We start from the raw sequence: 25,123 nt of genomic DNA on the forward strand, positions 1-25,123 counted from the left end.
CAGTAGTGTGGTAAAACCACTGTTTTAAAAACCGGACTGAACCGGCCGGTCCGACCGGTTCAACCGGGAACCGGATGCCAATCCGGTCCGGTTAAAAGTCCCATAACCGGTCAATAACCGGTCAACAACCGGAAAACCGGCCAAAAACTGGTCAAAAACCAGGGTTGAACTGGAAATTGGAAAAAAAACGGTTTTATGTCCGGTTCGGTTTTTAAAACCATGGGTAAAACGCGTGACAGTGGCTAAAGTCTATTTTAGTGACCGTTTGGATACAAATGCATTTGCATTTGTGCTTGTGTTGGCGATTTTTGTGTGGATCCTGCGCACTGTTCACATGATTCACAAGTATGAATTTTTTTTTTTTTTTTAACTGGGTCCAATGGCATTATTTACACATTTAAAAATTATTTTGTTACAGTGTTTTCAGTTTTAAGCAATAAGCGGTATCCAAATAGACCCTTAAGGTGAGATTGGTGCTTATTTTTCAGGTACCAAAGCGCCTTTTTTTTTTTTTTTGTCAGAAGGGGCAAGTTTTAAAACTACTGGTCATTCTTAAGTGGCAACGGACATTTTAGGATTAGTCAGGGGATTCAAAAGATTCAAAAGAAAGTCAGGAGTTCAAAATGCCTTAGATCTTAGCATATCAGCAATCAGGAAAAAAAAAAAAATATCAGTGAACTTTTGATTAGGTCACCATTTACACACTTTTGATAAGGTCAAATTTTATTTGTCAGCATGTACTACAAAAATTTATATTTTGCATCAAAATTTGCAAGAATAAATCATGCACGTACGTAGCTTGAAAAGAAAGCTTGGAAAACACTACCAACCTTCTTCTTGATCTATAATTCATTGTTTAGTTGTCTAGTAAGTTTGGAGTTGGCATTGAATTCCAATCCCACACAAAAATTAAAAGTTTGGAATCTACGACACTGTATCATGTGACAATCACCGGAAATCAAATTTAAATTATGTATATGAATTCTTTCTTAAAAAAAAAAATAAAAAAATAAAATAAATTGAGTATATGAATTCCAATTTCTTAACTATGTATGTGTTGAGGGTCATTTTTGTAAAGCCAGCCCAACCCAGCAAAGCAAGCAATAAGAGTGGCAGGCATAAAATAAGACTGTTAGGCCCAAGCAGCAGGAAGAATAGAACACAGGCCCATAACATGAATAAATGGGTCTTGAGTAAGCAAATGGGCCCAAAGGGCCCGGAAAGAGAGAAATGACACCCATGAGCAATGTATGGTATGAAAAAGCGAGAATGGGCCGCGGCAAGCCCAGGGCAATGTAAACAAAGAAAGTAGGGGTTGATGGCAAGCCCATGAACCCCAAGGATGAGGATGAGGAGATTGGGCCGGGGAAGCCCAATCAAGTTAGTAAAAGCCCATGGGAAAGCAAAGTTAGTAAATGGGCCGAGGAAGCCCAAGGAAAGTAAAAGGGCCGTAGGCCCAAAGGGAAAAAAAGAAAGGGACAATGGAGCCCATGAGTAAGAACACCAGTAGGCTCTTTTAAGCCACTAGGGGAAAGAAAGGAACGGCAGGCCTGAAAAGAGGCCCAGCAGGAACAAAAATTGCCGCGGTAGGAAAGGCTGAGTAACACGGTGGAAAGCTAAGGCAATTAAAGAATTGGGCTGAAGAGAACACAAAGCCCAGTACTTGGTAAAGTCCAGACCCTATGGGGTGGGAAATCAGAGTAACAGCTTGGGGAAAGCCAAGAACAGACGACTGGCAATGCAAGCAAAATGTCTAGTACACGGCAAATGCATGGACAGCAGGCAGACTTCAGACATAAACCACACAATCATGTTTAACCTTTTTCTTTATTTCAAAAATCTGCATATGTTTAAGAAAAATTTAGATCTGCATCTAATAAAGATGTATATCTATTTTATTTTAAGAAAAATTTAGGAAGATTTAGATCTGTTTTATTTTGAAGAAAAATTCAAATCTACATTTAAGGAAGATGTAGATTTTTTTTTTTAAAAAAAAAGAAAAATTCAGATCTACATCTAAGAGAAATGCAAGTCTGTTTTTGTTTTAAGAAAAATTTAGATCTACATCTAATAAAGATGCATATCTATCTTTATTTTAAGAAAAATTTAGATTTACATCTAATAAAGATGCAACTCTGTTTTTATTTTAAGAAAAAGCATTGATCATATGCAAATTATTGGAATTAAGAAAGATATCATAACAATTACATAAACAAAATCAAGATCATGCTTTATGAAAACAATGATTAATAATTCATGGATAAAGAAAAACATTCATCATCATTAACAAGAAGCATAAATGAAAAGATGATTGAAAACAACCTCTTGCATGAGCACTCCTTGTTCTTGAGAGGATGTTTTAGGGTTCAAAGAAACTTATTTAGTTATTTTTGAAACCTAAAAACCCTAATTTTAGCGGCAAATCTCAAAGAGGATCAGCAAGTGTTAGCAATTTGAAAGCCTCAAAACGTGTGCCTCCCAGAGCGTAGAAACAATGTGCTAAATTATGAGATCCAGTCTCTATTTATGGAGGCCAAAAAACTCTAAAAAATAGCCCCAAAGTGTAGGACGCGAATTGGGACTCATCCTTTTGCAAAAAGATTAAAAAGGGTGTGCCTTATTGTCATCCGAAGGCCGTTAGGCCAAAGCCCAAAAAGGGGAAATTCAGCCCTTTTAAAGTGCCTTTCAGTACTCCAAAAGTGCTTAATGGGCCCTTGGACACCGAACATTCTTCCGTGTTTGAGTGTGTTTTAGACTCTCCTTCTAGGGTTTTTTGATCCAATCCCCGCACCTAAACGTGTTTTCATCCTTAGTCCATAATTTTTTTTTATCTCTTTTTCTGGATAATTTAGGCTTTTTAAGAACAATTATCTTGCAAATAAATACCCTAAAATAAATCTAGATAAAGTTCAAATTACCCACAATTTTATTGTTATCCAATCATCCCTTTTATTCCTACGCATGCATCCTTAGACATTAATTATCAACCAAACACAAAATTATTTAATTAATTTTAATTGTTTAACTAATCAGGATTAATTTAAATTGATCATGTGTGGTCGACTCCACTTACACAAAATGCATGTTAACTGTGCAAACTTGATCATGCGATATCTTTCAATCCAAGGGTTCAATTTGAAAACCAGAAACACTGTTGTGACCGTTAGAATCTCAAGATTATTTTTATGATATGCAATGAATAAAATGATGTATGTAATGCAAAGACGAATTGATGCATCTAATGCAATAATGATTTTTGAGGTACACATCTTTCAATCCAAGGGTTCGATTTGAAAATCGGAAACACCGTTGCGACCGTTAGAATCTCAAGGTCATTTTTATGATATGCAATGAATAAACTGATGCATGTAATGCAAAGAAAAATTGATGCATGTAATGCAATAATGATTTTTGAGGTACACGGATGGTCATTCAAGTGATTCTCCTTGATTAAATCATGGGTGCAAAATTGAGTTTCTATAGAATGCACCTTATTAACAGAGCTTGAAAAGCGAATGTTAATAGAAAACAAAGACACTGATTTTAGTGGCCATGATTTAATTGAAGTTGAATTTTCAAAGATTACCTAGCCCTCGAACCTAAAATCATCGAACATAGAACTACCGTCTTATCTTTTTACAAGAAATGAAAATACTGGACTTAGCTAATAGTTGATGACTCTAGAAATGATTCTTGACAATTGGGATGACCAAGAGACTTTTCAACCCTGATCTTGAAACTGGAATTGTCTGCGACCCAAGGGCTTATCTACCTCGATCTTGACAAAAGGTAACTAAAGGGCTTCTCTACATTGACACTAGAATTGCTGGAATGCTAGTCAAAGGGGCTTCTCTACTTTAATCTATACTGCTGAAACGTTCGATCAAAGGTCTTCTCCACTTTGACTGGAGTCTTCTTTACTTCAATTTGAAATTGTTGAAATGTTGATCAAAGGTCTTCTTTACTTCAATCTGGAGTTGTTAAAATGTTGATCAATACTTCGATCTGGAATTATTGAAATGTCAATCAAATGTCTTCTCTACTCAATCTGGATTTGTTGAAATGGCGATCAAAGGTCTTCTCTACTTCAATCTAGAGTTGGTGAAATGTAGATCAAGGTCTTCTCTACTTCCATCTAGAGTTGTTGGAATATCAATCAAGGTCTTCTCTACTTCGATTTGGAGTTGGTGAAATGTTGATCAAGGTCTTCTCTACTTCGATTTGGAATTGTTGAACTACTTCCATCTGGAGTTGCTGAAATCTCGATCTAGGGCTTCTCTACTTTGATCTAGAATTGTTGAAATGTCGATCAAGGACTTCTCTACTTCGATCTGGATTTGTTGGAGTGTTAATGTTGATCAAGGCCTTCTCTACTTCAATCTAGATTTGTTGGCTACAAAAAGTCAAAATTTGGGCTAGACTTTTAAATTATGAGAGCTTTTTGATCCCACCTTCTTTTTTTTTTTTTTTTTTTTTTTTTTTTTTTTTTTTTTTTTTTTTTTTTATAGATGTGTGATTTTCATTTGTTCCTTCTTGATTTGAATCTTTATCAAGAAAAGTTTAATTGACAAAAGATTCTATTTTTGAGAAACTTTTGATTTTGAAACTTGGCGGTTTTGAAATTTTTATTTCAAATTTTGAGACTTTGGAACTTGGAGATTTTAACTTGAAATTTGGAACTTGAAATCTGAAATTTTGAAACTTAGAATTTTAAAAATTAAGAATTGAAATTTTGATCATGAAATCTGAGGTTTGAATTTTTTTTTTCTTGAAAATTGAAGATCTGAGTTTTAAAAATTGGGCATTAAGAATGTGGAATTGAAAATTTGGGAATGAAAATTTTGAATTGAAAATTTGGAGCTTGAAAGATACTTGGAAACTTTGAAAAAGATTTTTTGTTTGTTTGTTTGGTTTTTTTTTTTGGTTGACTCAGCTTTTAGTTGAGTTTTAAGTGTGGGGGTTGATATTTTGGCCCCCCACTTCTATGTTTCTCCTTTTTTGTTTTTTTTTTTTTTGCTTCATCTTTTATCAACTTCTCTTCCTCCATTAACATTATTCATCTTTTTCTTCCCCTTGATTTTTCTTCTTCATCTCACCATTTCTTCTCACAAAAAACATTTTTCTAAGCTTCTCAACCTTCCTTCATCCATCTTTATCAATATTTCTTTAGATCCTTATGTTTTGAGCATTTTCATCACACACTAATTTTTGGTGAAACCCATTTTCTAAACCCATTTTTCTTTGCATCTAGATGGCTTCTTCCCCCAAGAGATCCTCTTTTCTTACTTTTCATGGTAAGAATTATGATCCTACATTTGATTGGCTTGATGAGGATGGACTCCTTCAAGACCCTAGGACCCATGCTCCATATTATCATGTAGACACCAAGGTGAGTTTTTTTTTTTTTTTTCCTTCGAAAAAAATATGTTGTTGCATGTTTCGATACATGCATGTCATGACCCAACTCTCCAGGCGGAGCCTTTCAAGCTTGGGTGGGGCTTCATTTGTATGGTAAGTGAGGTTTGGTATTGATAGGCCAAGAATGTATTGGCCCTTTGTGATTAATTAACCAATTAATTAGTCAAGTAAATTAATTAATCCAATTAGTATGCAATACGTGTGGTAGCACAAATAAAACACCAAATAACTAAATGCAGTAGGAATTAAATTTGACACAGTTGATTTGTTTACGAATGAGAAAAACCATCGAGGCAAAACCCCAACAGTTGAATTTAAGGTCACCACTCCCGAGAATCCACTATTATCAAAATAAGCAGTTACAAGTAAAGGAATCCTAGTACCTTATACAAACTAGTTGAACCCATACCCCAATACCCAATTGGACTAGTGAAAATCTCTCCTTTCAATGCACGACTCTCTGTACATGACTAAACAATTCGATGCACGGATCCAAGTACGTGACTAACCACCAACTTGAGAAGGATGTTGGCTGCAAAGTTCTTCAGTTCATCCACACGATGAAGATCACGAAGCTCCTTAGTTACAAAACCCTACAGCATACAAACGCAGCAGCTTCTTAAGGAGAAAGATGAACTACGGCATGTCTCTAGTTCACAATATGCTTGTTAAAAACCTTTGCATCAAGTATCACTCACTTGCACTAGCTGTGATGACCCTTAAAATAATCCTTATATATGTTTAGGGTTGTGAGAAAAGAAAGCCCAAACATCTATACACGGATTGGAGTGAAATCAGATCTAAAAAAATGATTTTTTTTTTAAAAGCAGCTATTAAGCATTGGGCTTAAACAGCCTTTTAAATCTTGATAGACACTAGCTTTTGAGTTTTAAAATCCAACACTTCTTCACTTGATTCTTGGACAGACTTGCATGGTTTTAACATTTGAACTTGAAACCTTGTTCCTTGAAGTATTAAACACATCCTAGATCTACCTAATTACAAGTAAAGTGTGTTTTGTCAAAGGATTAGTCAATTCTAAATTTACATATGTTCCTAACATGAATCACATATATCCTAATAGGTATTTATTTTGGCTATGTATAGGTTGTGAAAAAAATATTTTGGCTATGTATGGGTTATTTTGGCAATGTGGTAATGGTGCTGTGAATTTTTTAGGTCTAGATGTACAAGTACTTTGGAGTTAGTCCTAAAATTTGGGAAGAAGTTGTTGGCATTTTTCCTAGATTTATCCGTTGGTTGTCCAAACATTGTTTGTCTACACCTTCCTGGTGTTCTTTGGAAATTTGGTGCTTGGTGATTGACAATTTGACTACCGACGATGTGAGTTCTTCTTCCTTTTTCTTTTGGAATCTTTGGCACTTGGCTATGGTTCAGTCTCTTCTCATTCTAGATTCCTTTGTGATTTTTCAGATGGATTTAAATCCTTGGGCTAAATGTGAGGGGTATGTAGAGTGTGAGCAGACTTTGGAGCTAAATAGCCGCCAGATGTTGTTTGAGCGTGGGCATGAAAAGTATTGGTATCTTGGTGATAGGGTGTTGCCCCAAGCTGAACATGAGTATCCTCCTACCACAATTCCAACTCTTCCTTGTTACACTGTTCGGTTGGCTGACTTTCTGGCTGATGAAGAGATTTCTCAGGCCCGTGATGGCTATATTGTTGTAGGAGTAGAAGGGAACTATTCTAAATTCATACGACTTCATCTGCAACATTGCTTGGTTGGTAGAACAATATTTTTCTTCCCTTCTAAAGTCAATTTTTTTGATCATGTAAATTCCTTTTCAAATTTTTGCTTGGTAACAACACTTACACATATTTTCAACCTCCACCTTCTGAAGGAGAGGAAGGGGGAGTCTTCAAAATGTAGCTAGAATTTTCCTTTTATATGTAGGAGTGTTGGACTGAAACCTTAAACGTTTTTGCGGGCTTAGACTTGTTTAAAATTTTGTAGAAATTCATTTTCTACAATTTTTTATCAATCAAGCTTCACAATTCGATCAGTCAAGCTTCACAGAAAAATAATTCTTTTTCCTGCAGTTTGTACATTATTGAGTTTTGACCTCTAGAACTTTGAGCAATGTCTCCAACAACTATTCTAAACATGTTTTTGTTCTCGATTTGCCAACACATACAAGTTGAAATTTTAAACATTTAATCTTAAAACTTTATTACCTAACATATTTGACTTTCCTTATAAAATAACCAAAGTTTAAAATGGCAAAAAAAAAAAAAAAAAATTATACACATAGCAAATTATAATTGGTAAAACATATAGTAGAACACAAAACGTAGTAAGAAGAATTTGTATTCTTATCTTACTATGTACATAAGCCATGTTAGAAAGAAAGATACTTGGAAATAAAAAATAATAGCAATCTATAGTTGATATATATGAATTGAAGCGTTCAGTAATGATTGTGAACTTAACCAATGTTGGGTTAAAATGAATTGACCCCTTGCAAATTAATTAATTACCGAAGTTAATTAATTAGTAAAATTACATACAATGACGTGGTAACACAAAAAATTCATCAAATAACTAAATGCAACGGAAAATAAATTTGACACAAATGATTTGTTTACGAATGGGGAAAAACACTAAGGCAAAACCCCACTGGATGAATTTAAGGTCACCACTCTCGAGAATCCACTATTATCAATCACAAGCAGTTACAAGTATGAGGAATCTTACCAAACCCTTTGGCCTATCCCGAAATACCAACCTACAATTGAGCCCTTACCCCAATACCCAATTGGACCTGTATTATAGCAACAATCTCTCTGTTAAATGCATGACTTTCAGTACATGACTAACCAATGATGCATGTATCCTAGGAAGATTGTTAGTTGCAAAGTTCTTTAGTTCATCAACAATGAAGATTATGAAGCTCCTTGATCACAAAACCTGTGCCGTAAAGACGCAATAGCTCCTATAGAGAGAATAAAGAACTAGAGCAATTTCTACCTCCGATCATAATATGCGTGCATTATCACTTTGCATCACCTCGTGACGGTCCTTAAAATAATCCTTATATATGTCTTAGGTTGTGAGAAAAGAAATCTTACATAAATACATAGGAATATGCATGTAATCAGATCTAAAAAGTTTGATTTCGTAATTCTCAATGGATAAAACTTGTGTCGGGCTTCTGTCAAGCCTTAACTTTAAATCTCGATAGAAGTTTTTCTGTCGAGTTTTAATGAACAACACTTCCTTCACTTGTTTCTTGGTTAGACTTGCATGGTTTCAATACTTAACTTGAACACTTGTTTCTTGAAGTACAAAACCCATCCTAGATCTATCCAATTACAAGTGTATTTTGTCAAATGATTAACCAATTACATAAATATGTTCCTAACAATCAAAAGACAAATGACTCTTGGTTCTTTTTTTAAACACTTCAGTTATATATATAAGATGAGTTCAAGTTACACTTAGTGTAACTTCACAAATGTTACACATTTCTTTAATTGTAGATTGTAAAAAGATCTAAAGGTGAGTAAGAAAATAATATTCCATATTAAAACCCTCCATTAGAATCTTAATAAACCATATTTTTTAAATAGTAGAATATATAATCTCATATACAAACAAAACCAAAATAAATGTATGATGTTAGCATATTTAGTGCCAAACTTGATTGTACTTTAGTTCAAAGACTTTGTATTTTTGTATTTAGGTTAGGTGTTTAAAGTCAAAAGTAATACTCCAGAAGACTAGAATTCACACTCGTGAAACTGGAACATGGCAGACTTGTGAAAGCAATCAAGATTCAAACTTGTGGGAAATTTAAACTCACAAGTTGATTGCACCAGAGAAAATTCAATTACATGCCTCTCTGTAGTACCAAACTATTCCTCCATCTAAGAGTGGAGAGAACTATACCCAAGGGTCAAACACTATCAATTTTATCTACTTTTCCTTCTCACCATAACCAAATCCTTGACAGGTTGTCATCCCCAGTCACAACCATTACTATACTTGAGTGTTGTGTGTGAATTGGTGTTGTGGGAATCATTGGAGAACTTCCATTTTAGCCATCATGGCTTGAAGAATAAGATAGAGAAAGGACTTCAGCAAAGTCGGTTGCTAGAGGAAACTCAAAACCCTCAGGTACAAGAGTGAAAAACTACTTAGGTGGTTGAGTGTGTCATATTGTACTTCAACAATTTATTCTCTGGGGATCATTTGAGCACTAGCCATAGAGAGGTTATTTTCACCCGAGGATCATTTCTCGGGATTTTCTCTTTGAAAACACATCCAGTGTTATCTTTGATTTGGTCATTTAATTAATTTTCTATAAATTGCACATTTAATATGCTTTGTTTGCTTATCATGTTATATTTATCATCCATGCTTAGTTTAATAGGCTTTTTTAGAAAGTTTTAACTTATGGCATCCACTTCTAATGATAATTTTTTATTATCAGATTATGACACCAATTGGTTTTGTGTAGATAGGAATTGAATCCCAAATCTATTATTTAACCGTTAAAAACTTTATTAATTGAGTTAACTAAAACTCAAACTTAGTTCAATAGGTAATCGCTTAGTATTACACTTGGCTATGTAACTAAAAAATACGTTTCCATCCCATGAGAAAAAACCATATGACAGAATCTTAAAAATGGAATCTAAGGAACAACACCTAAGTATTACACTTAAGTCTTGTCCTAAAAATTTAATTATAATAAATATCTATTAATAACAACTGTAATTGACATATTTCATATTCAGACCAAAAATTAAAAAGGGAAAATAATTAGTGCATTGCATAGATTATAAACTAGTTATTTTTGAAATTGTTGTCTTTGCAATATTTTATTGGATTTGAATAATTTTTTAAGGAAATAAATATGTCTATTACCTTGTATATGGTTACATCTATGTCGATTGCTGAGCAGAGTAGCTGGAAACAGGTTTTATGAGAGCACCAAGAGGAAACTTAAAGCCCTCAGGTACAAGAGTGAAAAACTACTTAGGTGGTTGAGTGTGTCATATTGTACTTCAACAATTTATTCTCCGGGGATCATTCGAGCACTAGCCATAGAGAGGTTATTTTCACCCAAGGATCATTTCTCGGGATTTTCTCTTTGAAAACACATCCAGTGTTATCTTTGATTTGGTCATTTAATTAATTTTCTATAAATTGCTCATTTAATATGCTTTGTTTGCTTATCATGTTATATTTATCATCCATGCTTAGTTTAATAGACATTTTTAGAGAGTTTCAACTTATGGCGTCCACTTCTAATGATAATTTTTTATTATCAGATTATGACATTAATCGGTTTTGTGTAAATAGGAATTGAATCCCAAATCTATTATTTAACCATTAAAAACTTTATTAGTTGAGTTAACTGAAACTCAAATTTAGTTCAATAGGCTAATCGCTTAGTTTGAGACTAATTGATAGTTTAGCTTAAAAGTGACTTAACTATAAAATTGGAATTTTGAAGTCTACACAATTTCCTAATTTAATTAGGTAATCTATCAGATATATAGTTCCATATAAAAATTTGGACAAAATTTATGTACAATATCTTAAGTATTGTTCCTTTGGTTTCCATTTTAAAATTCTACCATGTGTCTACGTAACTAAAAAATACATTTCCATCCCATGAGAAAAAACCACATGACAGAATCTTAAAAATGGAATCTAAGAAACAACACCTAAGTATTACACTTAAGTCTTGTCCTAAAAATTTAATTATAATAAATATCTATTAATAACAACTATAATTGACATATTTCATATTTAGACCAAAAATTAAAAAGGGATAATAATTAGTGCATTACATAGATTATAAACTAGTTATTTTTGAAACTGTTGTCTTTGCAATATTTTATTGGATTTGAATAATTTTTTAAGGAAATAAATATGTCTATTACCTTGTATATGGTTACATCTATGTCGATTGCTGAGCAGAGTAGCTGGAAACAGGTTTTATGAGAGCACCAAGGGCATATTTATGGCTTACTTGCAAAAAAACCAGGACATCGAAGATTGTAGCAACCCTCTCTTTTGTAACCATCGCTCTTAATTATTAGGACAAGAGTAGATTAGTTAAAGAAACACTTAGCACAAATATTTTATTTCTATAAATGGTGAATGCAATTGTCTTGATTTAAAAAGTATGCACTTGATGATAATGAGTGGATGGACAAGTTCTAATGCAAATTTATATTTATTTTGGAAGGGAATAATCAAATTAACTTACTGTCCGATATAAGAAAAACCTTGTTTTTTTGTCAAGTGACTTAACCTGCAACCATGAAATGAGATGTTTATCAATTTATTACATACACCTTAACTTAATATTTTCAAAATTTATATTAATTTTCTTGGGTACATTTGAATAACACAAGTTTCTAATCATATTAAACTTAAAGTATTTGGTTTTAGTCCTCTCAAATATAAGGTTTTGGTTTTAAAATTACCTGTTTTTGTCATTTTCACTTGTACCCTGTGAGGCTAATACTAAAACAAACTCACTTGTCACATGCCATGTTGGGTTGTGAAGCAGGTGAGAACAGTTCCTCACTCATTTTGCCTCTTATTTAATATATTTTAATTTATTGGTATTTGATAATTGTAAAGAGAACTTTATCTTCTGAAACTTACAATCCATCCAACTTCGATAGTGTTTAATTCTTCGTCAGGACCTGCTGAAAGCAATATTTGAGCAAGACTAAAGTCTCTATCATAAACGACTGGCCTCCATACGTTTAATGATGCACGTGCTCCATAGAACCCTCAAAATTTGCAACTGCATGCTAATTCAAAATATTATTCACATATGTTAGAAAAAAATTAAATTAAATTTATAAATGAAATAGATTAAAATGAATATGTAAAAAAATACAGTGTGACATGATTATACATGTAAAAACAAATGAAAAATGAATATACCTCATGACGACGGTTATCATAAAAGCTGTGATTAAGCTATGTTCTACGTGGTATCCATTTGACACCAAGAGGAATTCATCCTCTTGTTCTCGTCTTATGGGGATTGTTCCTTTTGGGCATTGTCCATTTTTAGAAAGCCTTATGAAACAACATCTTCCGAAGGAAAAACCTAGGAGGATCAATCCCAAGAAGAAAAATCCACTATCAAATGAAGATTGACATCAGAATATCAATTTATAGTAAACCTAACCAGAGTTAACAAAATTAGCTCTGAATTCCACAGTCTTCTCTGATATGAATCTATTTCAACATGAACCTCTAGTACACTTGATAGCGAAAGATTGGGTTGCAACTTGATTCCAATAGTACTAAGAGTATGAGTGTGATCTCCGGTATAAGTTTGAAAGAGTAAAAGGTATGGAACCTCTTAGATCTCAAAAGGGTAGCTCTCCCAAGTCTCAAAAAACGTGAATTATGGTTTTCTTTATGTATTTAATGTAGTAGGACTAAAGCCTATGGACTAAAAATAAATTCTGTAGATTCATGCTTTGATCGATCGAAGCTACTAAAAATAGATTACTTTGATTTTCAGCTTCCTTGTTATTGTACTTTTACTTGTATCATCTTGAGTATTGTTTAATCAAACCTATAAATACTATGATCTATATCTAGACAAGTTTGTGTTTACCTGTTTGTCAATTATCCTATACGTATAGAACCTAACATAATATTAAATGCATATATTTTCTTCTATACCAAATATTTATGTAAATGAGATTTTATGATTATTTTGTAGTAAGATCTATATAAGAAACCATTTATTTAAAATATAAAATTATTGCTCATATATAAGATGAAAGCATTTTTAATTACATTTGATGGAGAATATAAAATGTATATTTTTATGAGGATTTTTTCTTAGGGTCTATTTGGATATCGCTTATTTTGCTAAAATTGAAAACTTATTACTGAAATACTGTAGATAAAGGTAAAAGTTAGTTGAAATAGTATAATAGGACTCATGACTAGTACTAAAAAGTGCAGTAGTACCTATGAATAGTAGCAAAAATAAGCTAAATAATGAAATAATTTTCATTTATAATATGTATCCAAATGGAGGCTTAGAATCATTTTTGAAAGGATTATATAAAAGATAATTGTACAGTTAAATTTACGGAGTTAATTAAAACTTTATTAATTACTGATGCAATTGGTTCATATACTTAATTATAAGTGAAGTTGATAAACATTATAACTTATAATAAGAATCATCGATGGGAGTGATGGAAAATAATATATTTCTTACGAAATGTTATAAAATGCACCACACATACAATACCTATTTGGGATTGTTTTATTTTATTTTATTTTTTTGAAACCTAAACTAAATATAATTTATAACTATAAATGAGCTAAATCAAAACACAAACCCTCCAGAGAAGGGGAAGGTGAGACCTCAATCCAAAAAACACCATTAGAAATATGTCTAACATAATAGAGAAATCCTTTAACAGAGAAAGCTGCCATTACCTTGCCCTTGTCATTCCGTATCATTGCCCAATAACCCGAAGCAACAGGATCCGAGAATACAACAGCATCAAAGTGAGGAGGGATTGTGGATATTGGATAGCTATTTGGTTTCTGGTCGAGAGACCAGTGCGTATACATGTTGTTTGCTTAGTTTTTATGGGCAGATAAATAAAAAAGAGAGAATTTTTTAGAATAGAATTGCTTTCAGCTGGGTTTTTTTTATTTTTATTTTTATTTTTATTTTTATTTTTATTTTTAATCTAGGTTTTAACAAGAGATTCATTAGCTTTGACTGCTCTAAAATATTTTCTACGATAATGACACTATTCATAACCATGTATTGAGGCTTAGTCTATAAAGTTGAGGCCTGGGCCGACAGAGATCAACTAAGATGAAATAAACTATTCTAGCTATAACCCCTGCACTTCTACACAAAGGTGGAATAGCAGATGATAAATTAAAATTTATACATAAAATTACTTATTGGCCCCATGAATTTTCTTTCTGTTGTACGGATTTTGTGTTCTTGGTTTGTTTATGAAAGTTACTGATTCATTAAAAAACGCAAAGATAAAAAGATAAAATATTGTGCCTTCAAAGATATGTATCATTGAAAATTTAATTGGACCACAATAACATTTGAGTGATAACTATGTAAAAAACAAACGTAATTGCCTTTCTGAGACCTCTCGCATGTGTGGACTATTATAGTTATCACAATGATTTTTTTTAATTTTTTTTCCCACTTGCTAATTTGCACATTGTGTTGAATAGCCAGGACCCCCAAAATAGAAATGGGTTCCAAAGCCTCCATTAGTATTATTTGCAACTTCTACATTATAGCAAGATGGTCTTGTCGCATATTTTTTCAGACTTTGAGTCTCCACGTCTATGAACTTGCCACTGTTATCCATGTATCCAATATTTCGAAAATAACTTGCTTTTCCATAGCCTTCATTCCCAAAATGGCCACTCCCCATTTGAGTCCTTGTATGATGATCACCCAGTTCCGCATTGTAAACCTCTCCACCCCATTCAATTCTGCTAGCACTACTCACTAAATAGTTGAAGATGGTGCCGGGCCAATATCCAAGCACCTGATCTTGCACTTGGAACCACCATTTTCCATTCTCCTGAAGCATAATAAGTTCAAGAATTTAGTGAACATGGCATGTACACAAAATTTTATAGACTACTAAAACTCCTCCAGGAAATGCCGGTTTTTCTTGGTAATGATTGGAATGAGATAATGGCTAAGCATCAAAACGGTTTTACAAAGAGTCAAATTATTTTCCGCAAAGTCCTTGGCTTAGCATGTACATAAGATACTTTAGAAAGAGTACTACTACTACTAGGAAATAATTTTTTTTAGAGAAGTATAATAACATATATATATATATATATATAGAGAGAGAGAGAGAGAGAGATTTAGAGAAGTATAATAACATATATATATATATAGAGAGAGAGAGAGAGAGAGAGAGAGAGAGAGAGAGAGAGAGAGAGGAAAGCCGTTTGATTTTTCATTCACCTTATAATATTGTTCTACACATCATAATTACATATACACCATAATCTCTTTAAATAATAGAACATATAATTACATATACAAACACAATCATAATAAATGCCTTATTCTAGGATATATGGTTCCATATAATAAAGGGGTTTTTTTTTTTTTAAATGACAAAGTTTGGCCACAAATTTGATTATAGCTTAAGGTTACAACTTCACTCACTATCTTTTTATTAGATGTGAAATTTAATAAATCCATAATTGGATTACATTTTATTCTTATAATCACATATTTTGAAAGTATAGCCATTTGATTTCACATTTTTTATGTTATTAACACACATATCAAAAAGTCAATAAAATATTATTTATTATTTGATTCACAATTTTTTTTAATGTATAATTTTAGACTACAAAACTTGAAATTTAAATACAAGATTGACGGCATAGCTAATAATTTTTTTTTATCTTCTAAAAATTTTTGCAAGTAAAGAGGATATAAGAAGAAAATGTAATTTAATGGTAGATTTGTTAAATTTCACATCCAATAAAAAGATAGTGAGTAAAGTTATAACCTTAGGCTATAATCAAATTTGTGGTCAAATTTTGTCATTTAGAAAAAAAAAAGATAGTGAGTGAAGTTGTAACCTTAGGCTATAATCCAATGGTAGATTTCAAAATATGTGGTTATTTAAATTTTCAAAATAAGTGGGAGTTATAGCATTGGGCTATAACTAAATTTCGTCATTTTTTGAATACCTATTTCCATATGAAGACTTTTATAAAAGTTTATTAATAACAATCATAATTATCAAATTTCATATTTAAGCACAAACAAAAAGGAATAGAAATCAAATTTATGTGCATTCAATGTCTTATTAACTAGTTATTTTTATTTAGTAAAAAAAAAAAAAAAAACCTAGTTATTTTTATAAATATTGACTGGGTAATTTGTTTTTTGGAGTAATATAACTTTCGTATAGTCCCACCATTGACATCACTTTATATTAATCATTGTATATCCTCTTTAAATTAAAAAAAAAAAAAATCATTTTATCTCATTTTAGTAACGAAAAAATTGTGATTTTTTTTTAATATATATTAGAATATTTGTTTTAGGAAATAAATATATGTATTACCTTGTATATGGTTATCCCTATATCGAATTGCTGTGCAGAGTACCTGGAAACAGGTTCTATGGGAAAATCAAGGGAAAAATTCTTGTTTACTTGCACGAAACCAGGACATTCTAGATTGAAGCATCCCGTACTTTGGTAACCATCACTCTTAATTACAAGGACAAGAATAAGTTAGTTCAAGAAACACTCGCAAGAAATATTTTATTTATTACTAATTTTAAACATTGAAGGTAACTGACTTGATTTAAAAAGGCTGCACTATAAAGGAAAGCTCCTCAAAGATCTCACAAGAGATTCACACAAAACAGCAATGTATGAGCAACAATACAATATGGACAACCTTCAAAAACGTGGCTAGGGTTTTGTTTATATACCTAGGGTAAAAACATAAAACCCTAAACGTTTAATGAAGTAGGGCTGAGTTGGAAATTCTGCAGAAAATTCAACCTGTGCGATTTTCGATCGATCGAGTCTATTCTTCGATCGATCGAGCCAGGCCGAAAGTCCCAAGTACTTCTGCAGCCACTCGATTCCAACTTTACAATATTATACCAACTTTGAGCAAGTCTAAATAAGACTAAATACAATGTTTTGATCATGGTTTGCCAACATTACAAATTAGAGTTCTAAATACATAAAATCCTAAGACCTTAGAACCTAACAATTTTTTCTCGGAGTAATATAATTTTCATATAGTCCCCACCATTGACATCACTTTATATCCTCTTTAATTTTTTTTAAAAAAAAAAAATCATTTTATCTCATTTTAGTAAAGAAAAAATTGTGATTTTTTTTTTAATACATATTAGAATATTTGTTTTAGGAAATAAATATATGTATTACCTTGTATATGGTTATCCCTATATCGAATTGCTGTGCAGAGTACCTGGAAACAGGTTCTATGGGAGAATCAAGGGAAAAATTCTTGTTTACTTGCACGAAACCAGGACATTCTAGACTGAAGCATCCCGTACTTTGGTAACCATCACTCTTAATTACAAGGACAAGAATAAGTTAGTTTAAGAAACACTTGCACGAAATATTTTATTTATTACTAATTTTAAACATTGAAGGTAACTGACTTGATTTAAAAAGGCTGCACTTGATGATAGCAGGTGGATAGTGTTGAATATTAGCTTTGATGCCATGTTAAATGGAGAATATTATCAAACGCAATGTGTTATACCATGTTGTGTATGCTAGAGTGGATGCGGAAGAGGAAGCATAGAATAGGAACATCAAGAACACGAGGGTTACGTGGTTCAGCCTTGTCGGCCTACATCCACGGAGGAATCCTTTAAGGGCTACATCTTTATTGTGTAGGAGTGTAGTACAATAACCTCTGTTACAATGAACCCTAACATGAGTATATAGAGGCGACTAAACCCTAGACTACTAGTACAAGTAGGACTGGGCTTGGGCCTATTACATTGGGCTAATATATGTTTAATATATATCTCTAACACCCTCCCTCAAACTCAAGGCGGAAGCTCGATGAAGGCTTGAGGTTGGATAAGCATGAGAAGATCACTTGGAGATGCCTTGAAGAATGCCTTTGAAGAAACCACAACGAAGAATGTGCCAATTCACCAATTTTGGAGCTTCAAATGAAGAAACGGAGTCCAAAATCGGAATCTACGCGAAAAACTGAGCAAGATAGGCCCTTTCGAAAATTTTGACTTTTGGTCAAAGGTCAACGCAAAAAGTCAAAGTCAACTGGTCCAGGGTCAAAGTCAACGGATACTGGTCCGGGTCGGTTCCGGGTTTCTGGGTCGGGTCACGGATCAGGCAGCAGAGCCGCTGACGTCATCCTATGACGTGTCGCTGACGTGGAGTAGGGCTGATGTGGCAACGGCTTGCGTGGCGCTGACGTGTCAAGATGACGTCATCAGTCCACGTCAGCATCAGACTTCAGGCGCGTGTGGCGGGTGACGTTATTCCACCGGCGCGTGGATAACTCCGGTAGGCGCGTGAGAGCGCGTGCGACGGAGATTGGTGCTCGGACTTCGGGGTTTGGCAGATCGGCGAGGTACGAGGCCGTCATGGTGGCGCGTGTTTCCGGAATAGGATCTGCTCCTGAGGAATCCGAGGCGGCGCGTGGGGAGGTTCCGGAGTTGTTGGCGGCGCGTGGCGGCGCGTGAGGTCGCCGTTGGAGGCCGTGTTTCTGGGTTTTGGTCGCGGGAGGTCGTGGATCACGTCTGTTGTGTTGGTTTCATCAGGCGAGGCTTGGATTTGCACAGACCTAAGAAGTTGAGTCACGGCTTTGCTTGAGTTTGTAGATCTTGGACACAGCACTGAGCCACGGTGGCTGCAAGATGCCATGGAGTCTAGATTCAACAGAAAAGCATGTGTGACTTCTGATGGTGATGTGCACATTAAAATCTTCTTTGCTTGCTAGAGATTTTGTTTGATGCCAAGAACGGAGTTTGGCTCTGATACCATGTTGAATATTAGCTTTGATGCCATGTTAAATGGAGAATATTATCAAACGCAATGTGTTATACCATGTTGTGTATGCTAGAGTGGATGCGGAAGAGGAAGCATAGAATAGGAACATCAAGAACACGAGGGTTACGTAGTTCAGCCTTGTCGGCCTACATCCACGGAGGAATCCTTTAAGGGCTACATCTTTATTGTGTAGGAGTGTAGTACAATAACCTCTGTTACAATGAACCCTAACATGAGTATATATAGGCGACTAAACCCTAGACTACTAGTACAAGTAGGACTGGGCTTGGGCCTATTACATTGGGCTAATATATGTTTAATATATATCTCTAACAGATAGAATAGTTCAAAATTCTAATGCAAATTTAATCTTATTTTGGGAAAAAGTAATAAGTAAGCAAATTAACTCACAGTCCAAAATGTGAACAACTTTGTCTTATTTTCTGGTGAAGTAACCTGAAAATGAAATGAAATGCTTGTCAATATATTATATATACCGCAAACTTCTATTTTCAAAACTAATATCAGTTTTCTTAGGTACATTCAAATAGCACCAACTTTCTAATCATATCAAAGTTTTTGGTTTTAATTCATTCAAAAAAAATGGTTTTAAAATTTCACTTTTGTTCATTTCTCTTGTACTCGTGAAGGAACAAACTCGCCTGCAAGTTGGACCTTCTCTTGTAATCGGGAAGGAACCATCCCTATCTCTTTAATTTTGCATTATCTGTTGGGTTCTTGTGAAGTAGATGATAACAGTTCGTATCTCATTTTGTCTTTTGTGTAATATGTCCTGTTTCATTGCCCAAAAAAAAAAAAAAAAAAAAAAAAAAAAAAAAACCTTATTTTCTGAAACTTACCTTCCATCCAGCTTCGATAGTGTTTAATTCTTCATCAGGGCCTGCTAAAACCCATATTTGAGCAAGACTAAATTCTCCATCATCAACGACAGGGTTCCATACATTTAATGATGCACGTGCGCCATAGATTTCGGCAACCCCGAAACTAACAATGGCATGCTAGTTCAAAATAGAGTAATTCGAGTGTAATTAGTTTAAAGCGTACGGTGCATCTTGATTATATATGTACAACTATCACGACATTTGATAAAAATGATATACCTCATGATTACTGATATCATAAAAGCTATGATTAAGTTGTGTTCTACGTGGTATCCATTTGACACCACGAGTGTATTCATCTTCTTGTGTTCGTCTTATGGGGACTGTTCCTTCTGGGCATTGTCCATTTTTATGCCAATTTTGGAATAGCTCAGCTTGATATGAATTCTCTTTTGGACTGCTTGGGATTGAGTTGGGTTTCATCTGATCAACCAAAGTCAAATTACTAGTTTTAATCCTCAGTAATCATAATGAAAAGCTAAAGCAAAGAATCATATATATGACATAAGAAATAAAAAAAAAAAAAAAATTGCAACGTGGAGTTAGTACTTCTCTTCAGCTTCAGCTTTTTTGTTTATTTATTATTTCTTTTCTTTTCTTTTTTAATAATCTCGCCCCCATAACTTATATCAAAGTAATGAAAAAAAATTATAAAGGAGATAATTAACTATCTGATTTTTTTTTTTATCCTTAATATCTAGCAAGGATGGCTATTTTAAAAGAGAACTATAGAAAAAGGCAAGATGAAATGTGTATGATATGCAAATGCATGTAAAATTATGGATTTTCTTTTCTTTTCTTTTCTTTGGGGAGTCGGGGGTGGTGGGGAAATAGTGGCAAATTCACCACAATACCATGGTTTTGAAACCTAGTCTGTTCAAAGAACTAACAAAGTGAAAAGTTTAAGATTTTTGAAGTTGGACTAAGATTCAATCAAAGTTAAACCATAACATATTATTTATTTTTTTTACTAAAATTAATTCATAAATTGTCTTTATATATAATAATTTTCCAATTTGGACCAACACAAAGCTTGTGGCCCAATGGTTGCCACACCAAACATGCATATCTACTAAAAGAATGCAGTTTCAAGCCCTAAACGTTTGATAGATTGTAATACACCTTGTTGTTTGATTGTGTTTTCATTATTAGGAATAGCTATTCATTAAAATAACGTATAATTATTTCTTATCAAAAGCTCTGGATTCCAAAAAGCCCTTGTTTAGTTGACACATTGTGAATTCTACCACTTGCTGCAGTCTATAATTGTTTACTACCCACGAATAAGGATATTAGATTGGCATATTTTCTAAAACCCCAGTAATATTTGTCGCTAACTTTTACAATCGATTTTTTCTGCTTTATTGTCGCTGCTTTAGCCATGATAGTAAATCTCAAAATTTTAGCACATTTGAGGTCCTTAATCCTATTGCTCTGATGCTTCAGTGATATTATATTACTTTTAAAAATAATGATGAGTTACAGGGATATTGGAAAGTATGCTTTCATTCTACCAATCAATATCAATCAATCAATCAATCAATCAATATATATATATATATATATAAACAGAGACCTTATGTGCGAGAGCATAATATTTTACCAAGTGCCACATTGTAAGATATATATATATATATATATTTCATTTGGGTTTCCATCTCATCTAAATTTAGCAATTATATCAAAATATTAAGTAATGACATATGCATTTATTTTGATGCATTGATAAAATTCAAAGAATTTATATACATTTATAATTTGAAATGCTTTGAATAGATACGAGTAGATCTAAAAAGTTGTGGGAAAGATAGGAATTAAGAAAACTTTCAATTTTATGCATAAGACTAAATTCAATGTAGAATTGCAAGAGTCAAATCAATGAATATTAAGTAATATGATTATTTGTCTCCATATTTGTCTAATATAAATCCCCATTTTCTTTGGACTTAAAATTCAAACTTCCATAATTTCTCTCACAATATCTTTAGTTCCCTTTCTTTGTCTAATATTTTGTTTATATTTTATGTATTCGTTTTTGCTAATGTTGCATTGTAATGTGTTTAGGATGGTTTTTTCATATTATGTGCTAATTTAGATTTTGGGTTTCCTGTATGATGTATATACTTGGTAAGGATTTCTAGTTTATTTGGTTTTTTGGCTGCTATTAGCTCAATTAAAATTTGGAGGTTAAATTGTGATATTATTGCGTAATTATGACATTATTGTTTTTGTTGTTGTATCATGAAATTTTAGCAATTTTTATAACTAATTGATTAAGATATTATTCTTTCAATTTTCACCCTATTATAATTAAGGTCTTAGAAAATCAAACTTCTCTTCAATTAAAATATTAAAGGGCCTTAATTTTATTTCATATCAATTCTGAAACTAAAGAAAAGCTACTTTTACTAACATAAAAATTATAGGTGTTGATATAGTGGAGATAGAGACTTTAGCGGCACAAGAAATGTAGAAATTAACACTAGAAAATCTATATATAAAGCATAAATCATACAATAAAGACACCTAAGAACCACCAGGTTTGTAGGTGATAATGTAAACATAATATGGTGACATTTGTTGGTTGCATGAATTAGACAAATTTTTCCCCAATTTATTTAGTTTGAATTTTGTTTTACTAGAAAGCTCATAGATTAATTATGACAAACAATAATAGTATCGTGAAATCAGTGGATCATAAATAATTTCCTACTAAATTTACTAAAATGCACTGCACATCGCGCAGGAAATCCACTAGTTAAATACAAATTTAGAGTTCTATTCCTATGTTTTTACCAATCAATTGAATAGTAATATTTATTCAATTACACCTCTTATATTACTTGTAATATCTATTCATATTCCTACGTAATCACCATTACAATGTATCAAATGTTTCCTTAGTTTTCAGCCTTCAACTTTCCCAAGATCCCAATTGAACTTAACACTATGTTTGGCAAAATGGATGGTGAGAGAAAGGAAAAGAAATTGAGAGAGGGCAAAGAGAGGAAATGGAAGAAAAGAGAAAATTTTTATCCTTCATGTTGTTTGGCTAAGAGGAAAAAGAGGAAGGAAATGATTTCAAAATTTTTTTTTTTTTGGAAATGTAAAATTTAAACTATCTATTTCATTCTTTTTCCATTTCTTTCCTATTTGGAAGAAAATTAAATAGTGGACTTGGAGTGTAACAAAATCCTTCGGTTTCATATATCTCCCTGGTTTCATTTATCTCCCCTTCATTTCCATCCAACCAAACAATGAAAAGGTTTCTTTCCCCTCATTTGTCCCTCAATCCCTTTCCCTTCAACCTCTTTCCCCTTGAACTAAATATAGTCAAAAAGTCTTGAAGTGGTCCTCGTTCCTCAGCGACTTTGTTTTTATTCTTTCTTTCTTTTTTCTTTCCTTTAAATTACAAGAAAATTACATGAAAATTGAAATAACCCTAAAAAAGAACTAAAAAAATTACAAGTAATATGAAATGTTTGAGTGAACAACAACAGTGACAGAATTAATTAAAATACTGGTATAAAAATTAAAAATCAAGTAAAGAAACCTGAATAATATGATTTTTGAGAAATGGATGATCAAAAGCAGGTTGTTGGTAAATATCAACACAATCAATTGTATCACCATCCTCACCCTGTAAATTCAGTAAAACCTTAAATAAGATTGGAATATATGTATATATTGAATCAAAATAAAAGGAAATTGAAAGAAAGAATTATTTAGTTTTCATTATAACCTCAATGGTTTTGATGGTTCCTTTTTGCTTAATGAAGCCTTTATTTTTCATAGTTTCAATCCTTCTTCCATCAACAAAGCTATCACCTAACACATAAGATAAAGCAAACAAAAAACACATGAAGCATTCTAGTTTATTGTTAATGACGTTAGCCATGGGAAACAAACCAGCAAAAGTCACTTATTTTTTAATAACACTTCTGTCTAAAAATTGATACTTCCACATATGATACAAAATATTATGGAAATTAGGCTTTGAATAAACCACATGTGTGCATGCTCACACGTCTATATATAATAGTCTAGGATTCTGTTAAATGGTTTATGCCTTTCCAAAACATGCAGATTCTCTTCAATTTATATCAATATATTAATTTATTATCATGCATTAATTATTTAAATTCATTTACTTTCATGTATTTATTCTCCATAAGTGGTGCACTAATGATTTATATAAAATGAAACAGCAAAAGTCACTTATTTTTTAATAACACTTCTGTCTAAAAATTGATACTTCCACATATGATACAAAATATTATGGAAATTAGGCTTTGAATAAACCACATGTGTGCATGCTCACACGTCTATATATAATAGTCTAGGATTCTGTTAAATGGTTTATGCCTTTCCAAAACATGCAGATTCTCTTCAATTTATATCAATATATTAATTTATTATCATGCATTAATTATTTAAATTCATTTACTTTCATGTATTTATTCTCCATAAGTGGTGCACTAATGATTTATATAAAATGAAATTCAATTATTTTCTTTTTAAACGTCTATATATAATAGTCTAGGATTCTGTCAACTGGTATACCCCTTACAAAAACATACAAATTCTCTTCATTTCGCTTTCCACCTCACCATCACGCACCATTGTTATGTCGATTACTCTACAAGTATAAGTGCTTGTAGGGTGGGAGGTAAGGACCAGAATTTAAGTCTCTAGGAGAGAGCTTCACACACATATACAATTAGATTACACTAGAGTAGAATTTTTATCTTGTATTAAAAAAATAAATAAATAAAAAAAAGCTTTCCACCTCATTAACATCAAATATATCAATTTATGACAATATATTAATTTATTACTATGCATTAATTAGCTTTCTTGCAAAATTTCAAGATGATCAATGTTCATATCTCAAGTTTTTGAATTTAAATTTTGCATATTAATATGATTTTTGAATAGTAAATAACATTTAATTGATACAAAACATAAGTTTTTTTTTTTTTTTTTTGGTTGTTGTTGTTGTTGTTGTTGTTGAAATTTGATACTTGCATTGAGAGTGGGAATATTTGAGCCATTCATGTTTCTATTGGAAACATCAGGAGGGGCCAATTGAGCAACAAGGCTCTTTAAAATTTCATATGTGTGTTAAGAACATAATGAACACTTCATTTTTCTATTGGTGGTTAAAGCCCAAGCTAAAACATGTTTGCAGCTAAACCTTTTCTTATTAAAAGAACAAAGTTTAGCACCAAATATG

At 32.5% G+C, this 25,123-nt stretch overlaps 1 protein-coding gene across 1 annotated transcript; it reads right to left on the reverse strand.

Moving 5' to 3' along the window:
- Positions 1–14,632: 14,632 nt before the first annotated feature.
- On the reverse strand, positions 14,633–24,510 carry LOC112039718 (protein neprosin). Its single transcript, XM_065760788.1, has 8 exons — positions 24,468–24,510; positions 23,630–23,715; positions 23,441–23,527; positions 20,107–20,310; positions 19,846–20,004; positions 17,381–17,527; positions 16,538–16,684; positions 14,633–15,016 (listed from the first exon to the last, which is right to left on the reverse strand). Exons 1-8 carry the CDS (start codon positions 24,508–24,510, stop codon positions 14,633–14,635), a joined length of 1,257 nt encoding a protein of 418 aa, XP_065616860.1.
- Between the last annotated feature and the right edge of the window lie 613 nt (positions 24,511–25,123).

Source organism: Quercus suber, unplaced genomic scaffold (genome assembly GCF_002906115.3).
Source record: "Quercus suber isolate HL8 unplaced genomic scaffold, Cork oak 2.0 scaffold_382, whole genome shotgun sequence".
Classification (NCBI taxonomy): Eukaryota; Viridiplantae; Streptophyta; class Magnoliopsida; order Fagales; family Fagaceae; genus Quercus; species Quercus suber.